General features: G+C 33.3%; 1 protein-coding gene across 1 annotated transcript; it reads left to right on the plus strand.

Moving 5' to 3' along the window:
• The first annotated feature begins 7,840 nt into the window (after positions 1-7,840).
• LOC113519224 (cytochrome P450 6B5-like) lies at positions 7,841-12,689 on the plus strand. The gene is made up of 2 exons (XM_052899817.1): positions 7,841-9,328; positions 12,289-12,689. Exons 1-2 carry the CDS (start codon positions 7,966-7,968, stop codon positions 12,468-12,470), a joined length of 1,545 nt encoding a protein of 514 aa, XP_052755777.1. The 5' UTR covers positions 7,841-7,965; the 3' UTR covers positions 12,471-12,689.
• Positions 12,690-13,283: the final 594 nt, after the last annotated feature.

Consider the following 13,283-nt stretch of genomic DNA (forward strand, 5'->3'; position numbering starts at 1 on the left):
GATTTCCTTTCAACCGAACATTCTACTTTCAACTTATAACAAGGGACTTTGTTCGGGCGCCATTTGAAGAGTTTAGACGAAAAATGCGAATAACATTTTGTGCTCTTTGGTCAACTATGAAGGGATAGCAAAGACAAATTTAAAAACAACTAACAGACTGTAATATGTGACTTTGTTATGGGTTTTATTTAATCGATTAAAATGGAATGGTGCTTATACTTAATTTAGTTTATATGTAAATTATAGAAGGATGTAAAACAATAAATACAATAGATTCATTCTTATATAACTTTGTAAATAGCTTAATGCCATATATCTGTAACCATTGGGTAAAAACAGAAAGCGTATGAAAGAGATTGACATAATTATAGCAACATACTGAAATAATTATACATAATAATAATAAGAAATACACATATAAATACCTTATATTAATAATAAATTTGTTATACTAATATATATGAAATATATACACACATATACACATACATACACACATACATATACACATATACATATATATACATATACTTACCGAAGATTGTTCAACAAATCCTGTAATGTTGGTGCAATAAAGTATTAAATAAATAAATAAATATACCTACTGGAGATCCAGCCCGGTTTCAAGCAGCTAAATAGAATTTACGAAAATAATATACAGCTAAAGTTCATGGGTGATGGTAACTACATTCCATTAGGTGGACCATCTAGTCGTTTGCCTTCCTAAATAAATTAAAAAAAAATTTCGCGCCACTACACTTTTTCATTGCCACAACACATACACACACACACACATATAAGTCTATATCGTCCCTGTAAGTGACTCACTATGGGGATATAATAATATGGAGACGCCTGCCCTCTGGTGCGGATGCCGCGCAACCACAGTGTGATTTTGACGCGGGAAAAGAAACATCGACCTGCACGGCAGATTTTGAAAATAGGTGCCAATATCAATAATCTGCGGTTTATTTGGGGTGAGTTTAGGTATTATTTATTATTTTAGTAATATTCCGATAAAAATAGACAACGATAACGCGTATTACGGGAGCCCTGAAACAGCAACTTAAGTGTGAGATGAAGTAGGTGATAAAAATAAATATTCCACGAAAATTCCTTTACATAATACATATTATGAAACTTCTCTGAAACGGATTGAGTAACACTCTAATAGTGTAACAATGTTACTTGTTTATAAGGCCATCTGTCAATCTATCATTTTTATGGAATTGCCATATGGGTTGGTACTGCAAAAACCGATATGCTCCGTCTTAAGCATGCTCAAAGAGACATTCTCCAGGTAATGCTTAGAAAATCGATTCAATATCCTTACCATCTTAAGTATTACGTGTACACCAAATTTCAAGATATTTGATCGTACTGTTAAGACGCTAAGAGATAAAAAATACAGTCACATTTATAATACCCACTAATAAAGATTATATTAATTTAAAATAACTAACATGAACGTAAACATTTTTTGATTAAAAAGTTTGAGAGTTTACAACAAAAGTTATTGAGAATTAATGAAGTACCTTCATTGTCACTTCATATTTAATTCAATAAGTTCATTTTGAAAGGAAAAATTAAGAGAAAAAATAAAAGTGCAAAATACGTCAATAAACGTACATCAAATAAGAGAAAAGTTAGGTCTCCTGTCGTATATATTCTATATATTGGATATTCTGGGTTTCTAGCCAGAATATCCAACAGGAAGATCTTCAAAAACATTGACGGATTTTGTCTCATTATCTTCATTAAAATCAACCTGTGAAAAGCCGAGATAAACTTTACAAATAATACCAAACGATTATCAATTAATATTTTATCTCATTCATTTACCTTTAAAATTTATCTGATATTAAACCTCTCTGTTATACAAATTCACTTCCACATTATTATCTATGGTCCAAATAGTCGTTTAATTTATATCCAAAGTTTGACATGTATAAGAATAGATGGACAACTAACAGGGGTAGACGGCGCTAATCTAAGTTTTAATGGGGATCATGGATTCCATCAAGGGAGCGGCATAAGGGACCGAAAACCTTCACAACTTTCTATTGCTCTTGAAACCGAGAAATTATTCCGATAGACATGTTATGAACACGTCTCAAGTTTGGAACGTACAGAAATTAAATATGAAAATCAGTGGCGTAATAAATGAGAATCGTATATCTTAGAAATTATCTTTATAAATAGGATTAGATAAAGAAGTACCAGAAGAAGATTTTGCACAAATGTCGTTTGCTTAAGTATCTCTGTCTCATTCGTGTTTCAACAGTGAACCAGTTGTGTTTGCATGGCTGTGTGAATTTACAGAGTACAGAGGAATAACATCTGAGTTCTCAGGAATGGCAACGCATGGAGGGTATCATGAGCGAAACAGTATACTCTGTTATGTCCATGATACTGCTCATGTCTATAGACGACGGTTACCATTTTCAATTAGGTAGCCGTCAGCTTGTTTACCATTCTAAATTGTATAAAAAAATATTTAAATCAATCGCTACAAGTTTCGTCTATTGTAACAATTTATTCTTCGATTTCTTTCACAATTATTGTGAATTTTTAAACAAAAAACAAAACAAAACAGGAAAATTGTGTACAATATTATATTTGACGGATTCCTTAAGACATTTCACCTTTCAAGTTCAATCAAAATTACATTACTTAGCTATTCTAAATATTGAATTGTGAATTTGTTTCATGCTCGAAAATAAGGCAAAATCCAAAGGAAATAAGATGTATTCTGTTTTGTAATTGACTTTAAAAAAGGAGAAAGCATTCATTTTGGTTATTTTTATTTATTTATTTATTATTACACAATAAAACTTTGTACAGTGGCGAGCTTAATGCCATATATAATAGGCGAGCGGTAAATTAAAAAAAATGTAATGACTTTTCAAAAGTGCTTCAATGTAAGTTTATTTGAATAAATGATTTTCTATTCTATTCTATTCTATTCTATTCTATTCTATTCATACGGTATTATCTACCAGCTTGTATATGTGGGGCCCATCATAAAAACCATGAGTGTGGGCTGTATCTTGCCAGCTCCTAGACTCTTCGGTCCCGGGGGTAAAGGATTGTTAGCAATGGAGTTTGAAAGCCCCGTTGCTGGCAATGTTTCCCACCGCCTGTACAATGGGTTGTGCTCAGAGGAATTGTTAAATATGATGCTCACAGCCACTTTCTACCATCGTACGGCTCGCCATCGACAAGGAGTTCATCCTCATATCCTACAGCCTCAATGGTCGCGTACTGCGCGGTTTCAGAGATATTTCCTCCCACGAACACTCAGGTTCTGTGATCAGGTGGGCCGTATGCTTGTTTGCCACCTCAGTAGTATAAAAAAAATCCTAAGTTTCTAAAAGGACAGTTTCGATTTTTTTCCAAATGACCTCTGAATTGAACATAATAGCTTGCCGCTAGTCATTGTAATAAAATAAAAAAAATTGTTCACACCTCTAATTACTGATAGGATAGCCAGGTTGTGGACTTTAACACTCGACATGCATTTCGATTTTAATTATTTAAATCCAACATGACAGGGAAAAATGGCGTCGCCACTTGGACGAATTTAATTTGATAATGGTGTTTTTTTTTTTAATGAACGATAGTGGAATGGTAGCTCCACCTTTTTATTACGTCTGGAAAATACTTTATGCAAACCCATACACCTTGTGGGAGGTGAATGAGTAATGTGGGAATCCCCAAGGGAAGGTGGGGGTGTACCCACCAAAAACCAGACGATATACCCTCGAGGTGCCCTATGTCGGAGACATGGATTCCATTTCGCACTCACCACATCTCCGACGGCAGCGACCCGCCCCCAGATGGTGAGAGCAAGTCTCCTCTCTCAAGATAGGGTGACTGGCGTGCTCACCCTACCACTCGAGGGATGTGCCGGTATATTAGCACATCCCCCAGGACCATTGGGACAATACCTTCCCACAGGTATCACCCCGGCCCCAGTGGGGAAGGAGGTGGGGCAAAACTAGGCGCGCCCCTTCTTCTGCGTCTGACTCGTCTGCGGCGGATTGACGGTGCGAGAGTGGCACTCTCCCGCCTCCTTTCCACCGCCTCCTTCTACGACATGATGACATCGGAGAAGGCGAGCATCGCTTCCCACGATCTCTCACTGCTCACCATCCGCCGAACCACGGCGGGCATGGTAACTCCACCTGCGCTATCGGTATACGTTGGCGGGGCACCAGTCAATGGTGATAGATGAGGATGAAACCAGGCCATTTAGCCCATCGTGAAGAATTCCACAAGAATAAATCATGAAGGTACCTCTCCTCTACCCAAAGGTTGTGTTAAAGAAATTGCTTAGCGATAAGGCCGCCTTTTGTATCACTTCTCATTAATATTTACTGTATTTGTTATTTTTCTTTTCACTTGGTACAATAAAATGTAAAATAAATAAATAAATAAGGTTTCCAGAGGGAACCGCGTGGAGGTCAATTTGATAGGATATATTGAAAGCAATGGGGACTAATCTCCCCATTACTAACAATCACTTCCTGCCTTCAATATTAACTATCAGCATATTCATAATAATGAAGATAAGTCTTATTGTAGATACAAGCAATTTGTATGTAGACAAAAATGATTGAATAACGAACACGTGACGGGACATATTCAATTCTATCTTGTTACTTGCTTGTAATCATCGTCATCAAGCAGTTTACTGAGTTATAAGACCGAAAGATCATGAATTCGAATCTGGCAATGGATTCCATTCCCATTAGATTTTTCTAAGAATGTATTATTATATTCAAGCAGAGGGAGACTTTGTACAAAAGTCGTTTGCTTGCGTACCTCTGTCCCATTCGGGTTTCTACCGTGAAGCAGTTGTACTTGTGTTACATGACATTGCTTCTTGGTAAATTTCATGATTATACGTCAACCGGAAGTACCCTATAGATTTTGATTTCCCTTGCCAATGTCAAAATATTCGATATAAATGAAACATATATGGCTATGTCCTTTGTTTGCGTCGATTTAGAAGCTTCATTTTTTTAAGAGATTGCTGACAATTGTATCATATTTGATTTAGTTGTCTAGCTTTTTGATTAAAATAACTGGATTTATCACAATTCCAGTCTTTTTTTTTTAATCCAATTTAATTGTATTATTAATTTTTTTTTATTATTAACAGAAAACACTTGGTACATCTATTCTATTTGTACTTTTACCACCAAGCAGCTGTAATTGCATAGCTGTATGTCTCTTTGTAACGTTCAATATGATAGTGAAATAACATATAATATTTTAACCTTCAAGAATAACATGAAATGACGGCATTATACTCTATAATGTCCGTGATACTATTCATGTATGTAAGCAATGGTTACTGCTGTCCATCAAGTGGACCATCTATTTATTTATTTATTCATTAGTACAAATATGTGTACATGACGAACTTAAAGCTATAGTACATTACTGCAGCGGCCAGCAACTGAGGCATTGATGGACGAACGTACAAATGTGGGCCGAGGCGTAGCCGAGCCCACCCATCGAACCGAAACACAGCCATGCAAACACAACTGCTTCACCGTAGAAACACGAATAGTACAGGGGTCCTCAAACAAATGACTTGCACAATGACTTCCTCTGGTGTAGTACGCACTAAGGGCGCTGTGACCTGACAAATTAGAGGAGTACGCCGCAGTGAGAGCGCTGTAATCTCTCATACACGCCTAGCTAATATCAATCTAAATATTCGAGAATTTTATTGGTATAAAAATAACCTGCGCCCCTAGATAAAATAGTTACCGTACCGTATATATATCGTAATTGGTTTCCGCCACCTACGGTATGGAGGAAAGGATTGAGGAAAAAAGGAAGAGAACTTTGGAAATGCCTAAAGGAAATTAGTAAATGAAAGGAATAAGGGACTTATGTAGGAAAGAAACAGGGGAGACATTACAGTTGCGGAAAGGACTGGGACACTGCAGCGGCTCGGGAGGCCGCGGTCATATACCCATATGCCCTTATTCTAGAATCTATCTATCTAGAAATATATATAGATATACGGATCTTTTTCTTTTAACGCGCCACCTACCTTCTTATGCTTTAATTCTTTCTACCCAAAGGTTGTTGGAAGAGATTGCTTAGCAATAAGATCGCCTAATATATATACTATATATATATATATATATATATATATATATATATATATATATATATATATATATATATATAATAATAGTAATATATATATATTATATATATATATATATATATATATATATATATATATATATATATATATATATATATATATATGTATGTATATATATATAATTTTAAGAAAAAGTATTATTTGTAAAAAAAAAGTAGTGCGAAGCCGGGGCGAGTCGCTACTATTGTACAAATACATACTACGTATAAATCATTTATGACACAAGAAAATTATATATTGATACAGATGATTAATTTAAAGAAAAAATTATAGATTAATAGATGAAAGCTTGAAGCGTGAAATTTAACCATACAATCTTACATGGGGTGCTATGGTACCCGAAGGAGATTTATAATATATATATACATATGTATAAGTGCATAGAATTATCATGTACAATTGATTAAAAGATGTGATTTAAGTCTTCTCTTGAAAGAAGTAATGGAAGGACTATCCCGTATGTCAGATGGTAGCCTGTTCCACAGTAGCCTTTCAGACTTGCTCATAATGATAGTAACTCATGTACATTACTTTTTACGAGGGGGAAGGGATTATTAATAATGGAGACTAAAGGCATATTGATACAATCTTACATGGGGTGCTAGGGTACCCGAAGGAGATTTATTTTTTATTACTTAATTAGAATTCATCATTACCATATCAGCCTTACCCGAGGTTAACTGTACCAAAGTCATTTTCTTGGACAACTCTGTCTCATTCGTGTTTCTACCGTGAAGCAGTTGTGTTATGGTATATGATCGTGAATTTACTGGGTCCAGAGGAATAACGCCTGAGTCCTCAGGAATGGCAACGCATGGGGGTATCATGGGTGAAACAGTATACTCTGTTATGTCCATGGTACTGCTCATGTCTATAGGCGACGGTTGCCACTTTCCAACAGGTGGGCCGTCAGCTTGTTTGCCATTCTAAGTTGTATAAAAAAAAAGCACTCCGCGTAACAGATCAATGTGTCGCCCAACCATCTCTATCTGAATTTCCCTTGTTTGTTATTTGATACTAGTGATCGTGCCCGGCTTCGCACGGGTAGAATTTAGAATTATCAAAAAGAATATATATATTCTTTATTGCACTTAAAAAATACATGCGACGATCAGTTTAAAAACTTGTTAGCAAGGGAGGACTTATCTTTGAAAGAGATCTTTTCCAGCCAACCTAGTTTAGTTAGAGAGAAAATAATTTAATTTGGGTAATCCAGTGCAGGAAAGGTACCGGTGAAAATAATGAAAATACAACAAACTGGTCATAACTAGTTTTTATACACATAATATATCTATATTACATACTCGGGTCTTTGTATGTAGTATATGAAAAAACTAGTTATGACTCGCGGTTTTTCCTGCACGAATCATAATACAAATGTATCAATCAATATACAAAATATACGCACAGCGTTAAGTTAAAATAAACCCAACCCGTATACCAATTTAATTCTAATCCGCTCAGCAATTGAACCGTGATGGAGCAATATTCTTTTAAACATACAAACATATTTACAAATTTTCACATATATCTTTTTAATTATTAATAATATTCTTAATACATAATTAAACACGTTCAATTATTAATGAGACGTCTATACTAATTTGCAAAAGTAATATCACCTGTATAAATATATAAAAGTTTCTTTTATTAATAATGCGTGAAAAAGTATAAAAGTAGAAACGCGTTGCAAGGTATTAAAATTAAATAGCTAACAAGTGAAGAAGTAAAAGAAAGAACTAACAATACATTAAAAATATTATGCATGCAAAATGATCACTTTAACAGTAGCGTTAGTTGTACTGTCATTATTTTACTATTACAGTATAACATCTTTCAAATATTGGAAAACTAGAGGAATAAAACACGACAAGCCCTTACCACTGTTCGGGAATTGTTTATGGTACTTCTTGGGGAAGAAGAGCATTTCAGATGTTGCAACCGAAACCTACTGGAAGTACTGCAATGAGAAAGCAGTGGGACTATTTCGAGGAGGAAGACCAGAATTAGTGATTAGAGACTTGGAAACCATAAAACAAGTTCTTGTTACAGATTTTGTTAATTTCCATTCACGTGGTCTCAATCATTGTGAGGATGGTTCTGAACCTATGATGAACAATTTATTTTTTGCAAAAGGTGATGTGTGGCGACTACTGCGGCAACGGATGACGCCGGCTTTTACTACTAGCAAACTAAAGGCGATGTTCCCTCTGATCGTGGAGCGTGCTGAGAAGTTGCAATCACGAGCGCTAGCATTCGCTACGACAGGTCAGACCATGGACGCATATAGTTTCATGGCACGATATACTATTGATTTCATTGCAACCTGCGGGTTCGGATTAGATATTAAAGCCCTAGAGCAAGAAGACTCACCAGTAGACAAACTCGGACCAAAGATTTTTAAATACAATACAAGAGATATGTTTCTTCGTTTTATAAACTTTAACCTCCCAAGTATCGGGAAACAATTCAAAGTGTTTCGAGATACTGAAATAGAAATGGTCACTTTGACTAAACAAATTTTAAAGGAGAGGAATTATGAACCTTCGGGTCGAAATGATTTTGTTGATTTACTGCTAGAATGTAGGAAAAAAGGATTAATTGTTGGTGAATCTATAGAAAATAAGAAAGCAGACGGAAGTCCTGAAACAGCGACGCTAGAGCTAGATGATGTAATTTTAGCCGCACAAATATTTGTTTTCTTTTCTGCGGGATTTGAAACTTCATCGTCTGCTACAAGTTTCACATTGCATCTACTTGCTTACAATCCTAAAATACAGAAAAAAGTTCAAGAGGATATTGATAGAGTACTTAGTAAATTTGACAATACACTCAGCTACGATGCTGTTAAAGACATGACTTATCTAGAATGGACATTCAAGGAAAGTATGAGAATATATCCGGCAGGAGGAGTATTTGTAAGAGAATGTAATCAGAAGACACAAATCCCTAATCTGAATACAACACTAGACGAGGGTGTCAGAATACTTATTCCAGTTTACGCACTGCACCATGACCCTCAATATTTCGATAACCCCGAAGAATTCCGACCAGAGAGATTCAGTCCCGAAGAATTCAGTAATATCATTAAATATAGCTACTTACCATTTGGAGAAGGTCCACGGGCGTGTATAGGTAAGTTCTTTGTCAATTAAAAAAATGGTGTATACTTTACGAGTAATCATTTATCATCATCATCATCATCATTTCAGCCATTATCCGAGTAATCATTGTTTAATAATAATTGGTTTCTGATAGTTATAATTTCAATTCAATTTATTTGTTACGTTCTACATGATTAATATTAACAAAAAATCTAAAAAATCAGTAATGTAAGTATATTATGGACCCTGCAGAGTATAGCAATTTGAAGTAGGAGGACGTCCTTTTTAAAATATTCGTAAGATCTCCATAATTTATATCTAATTTATATAGCAAAATTAAATTTTTAGGTTTATGTTTATTTCATTTGATTAATTTAATTTATTTAAGTTTTAATCCAAATATCCGTTTTATTGAATTTAATTTATTCTAAATGATTCAATTTAATTTTCAATTTGGTTTATTAAATTAATCTAATTTTTATAAATTTAATTCTAATTAAAATCTAATTAATTTAATTATTTAGGCCATTCTTAATTTTTACTTATTTATAATTTTGTATAGTTATTTCTTTTCTATTGTTATCAGTTTTAATGGTATTAGCTTTATATATAAATATTCTTCTATATCATACTAACATTTTTAGCTAATAATTGCTTTATTTGTAATATAAATAGTTTTTCGTTTTTTATTTTTTAATAAATAATTAAGTAAGTCATTATAAATATTTTTTAACATTACGAGAGGACTTGATAAACGAAGTTGGAGTTTATATCTCCATCTAATACAATATTTAGAAGATATATTTTAGCGTTTCTTATAAAAATTGAAATGTTTCCTTACAAATTTACTAATTTCCAAAATATAGATGTACAGTAAAGAAAGTATTTTGTATTATTGAAAATTAGGTTTTACAGCTATCGGTAGATATAGCTGTAAGCTGATATTACTTGTATTAAATTAAATTTAGCTTGCATGAATCAGGTTTCTAAAATGCATATAGCTTGACAATCTGAATTTGAATCAAAAATGCTTCTAAAATATAGAGCTTATTAAACAAACTTTGTTAATTTTGGTATAATATTTTAACGATTCTTTGGTTTCGAAAGTAATTATTGTTATATTATAGGTTCTTTTTATAAATATTACCTTGATATGTTTTTTTTCGATTTCATGTCTTTTATTACAATTAGTAGATTTATAAACACTATCTTCACTTATACTATTTTATACTTTTATTTCTTTCTATACATTACATACACTTTTACTATATTTTATTGCTTTTTTGCAAAGATTTTTGTTATCATATCGTACAATTTTTTTAAAGTTATTTCTTTTGATATACATATTATGTGAACATTCATGTATATTATCACCTTGTCGTTTATAGGCATATTGTTTTTATCACCTGCGTATTTTATCGATGATATACTCCAGTACTTTTAATTTTTTTGTGTGATGGTATTTAGTTGTGATTCTTCGTCTATGATAGGATTTATTAAAGTGTTTATATTATTCTCAGAGATCTTATGTTTACAAGTTTGGCATTTCCGATTATTATTATGTCCTGTTAGCATCATATTATAAATACTGTTTGTCGGTAACATTTGCACACTGCAAAATAATAATTGTGGCTACATGTCGAACATTTGAGATATTTTCTTCTAAGAATACTTTGTTTTCATCTAACGCATTGCAGTGATATCTTATTGTTAACGTAACTATAAACAGTATAATTGTTTCTTCGAAGTCTTTATATCTCTATGAAAACCAATTATGTAAAATGTTTTGAAGCACTTGCATATGTTCGAACTATGAGCTTTTGGAATCGGTATCAGCTTAGAGAGCTGGCTTCATTACTGGAACAGCTAGCTAACTAAATTTTAATACAAAAATAACTATCACTTTAAAAACTCGGTATCGGTGTAAGGTTGACATAAGTACAATCTTATTTAGGTCTCAAGGTCAAATAGTTAATTTCATGATAAATTTTTTCAAACTCTATGAGCAGCCTTTGACCTTTTAAGCTTAATTCGGGCTATGTCGGTCACTTTAGCTAGCTGCGGATATTCTCTTTTAGGATCCTCACAAGCACTATCGAATCATTAAATTTGAGGAGAGACTGTCTACTTCTGATGTTTAACTCCTTGTACCACCGCCACCAAACACCATAGTGGTATGAAACAGCATACATTAGTGTGGTAGTTTATACTGTAATGTTAAAATAAGTGGTGTGATAACTAAATTACAATACTTATTTTAACATTACCATTTATTTCAAATTCGTACCTACTGAAACCAAAAGTACAACGTTTGGATTTTTGGAGATTTGTTGCTCCATTATTATTAAACAGCTGGATTCTATACATTTAGAAGTAACACAGATAGTAATTTGATACACGAATAAACAAGACTCACCAGAGAGAGACGTTGTCTTGGACAGAGATACCCAAGCAAAAGTCGTTTGCTTGGATATCTCTGTCCCATTCGTGTTTCTACGGTGAAGCAATTGTGTTTGCATGGCTGTGTTTCGGTTTAAAGGGTGGGATATGGCAGTGAATTTACAGGGTACAGAGGAATAACATCTGAGTCCTCAGGAATGGCAACGCATGGGGGGTATCATGGGCGAAACAATATACTCTGTTATGTCTATGGTACTGCTTATGTCTACAGGCGACGGTTACCACTTTCCATCATATGGGCTGTCAGATTATTTGCCATTCTATGTTGCATAAAGTAAAACTAAAACCTTGAAATTAATCTACGATATTGTTTTTTAATGTATTAAATTACTAGGACACTTATTATTTAATAGGTTATATAAAAAATAATAATAATTAACCAGGAGAGCAAACCACTGATTTCATCCTCACCTATCCCGATCCCCATCAGCCTATATCGATAACGCAGCAATCATTTAAGAAAACTACATTGCCATTAGTACATTCCTTTGGGTCTTATACCACTACCTTGTTTTTTTTTTGGATTTTCAGGCGAGCGACTAGCTCTGATGCAGTCTCTGGCAGGTCTCGCGGCAATATTGTCGCGTTTCACCGTGGAGCCCGCCCCGGAGAGCACGCGCCATCCCGCATATGATCCCCTGTCAGAAATTACCTTAATGGTAAAAGGTCAATTACCTCTCCTCCTTAAGAAAAGGAATGACACCGTTACTTAACTGTCATATTTAAATTCATTAAATTACTCTTAAATATGTAATAAATCCTATGCTACTAAGAAAATATACGAAAATTTCATTAGACTTTAGGCAATTTACTATAGACTGATATAGATGACGCTTTTTGTACAAATGTTTGCGCTAAATCGGCTGAACAGATATATGTACAGTTTGCTACTCAAAAACACTTAATTCATTACAAATGCAATATGATAAATTAAGATCTTGTATCTTATAATCTTTAAAAATATTTTTAGTTTTTTTTTTTAATATACTTTTCTCACCTATTTGCAAAAATTATGTTTTTATATGCATTTTTAAATGACTTTACATGTTTAAAATATATGATAATATTTGTATTTAAATGGCATTTAATTTAACAGTAATTTAGAAATAACTAATTAACTATTTATTTGTGCGTAGTAATTAACTCATGTAGGTAATGAACATAGAATAAAATTTCAAGAGAGTTTAAATTTTATGTAAATTTTAATGTAAAATTAAGGTTAAAGGTCAACCTAATGGATTTTTATTGTCATAAATTATAATATATTTGAATTAAATTTTTGTATGCTTTACAAGATTATACATTATTTAATTTATTCTTATGATAATATCTAGTAAATATTATATTAAACTCAATAAAGTCGTCACACTCAAAACCTTGATACTAAATTAAGTTCTAAGGCGATGCTAGACGCTAGGTTAAACAATATACTAATTTTAATACCTTAATATTAGTTTATTTTAGTAGACTAGAGGGAGACTTTGTACAAAGGTCGTTTGCTTGGGTACCTCTGTCCCATTCGTGTT

The sequence above is a fragment of the Galleria mellonella genome, unplaced genomic scaffold, assembly GCF_026898425.1.
Source record: "Galleria mellonella isolate WM207_F2 unplaced genomic scaffold, CSIRO_AGI_GalMel_v1 utg1217, whole genome shotgun sequence".
NCBI classification, from domain to species: domain Eukaryota; kingdom Metazoa; phylum Arthropoda; class Insecta; order Lepidoptera; family Pyralidae; genus Galleria; species Galleria mellonella.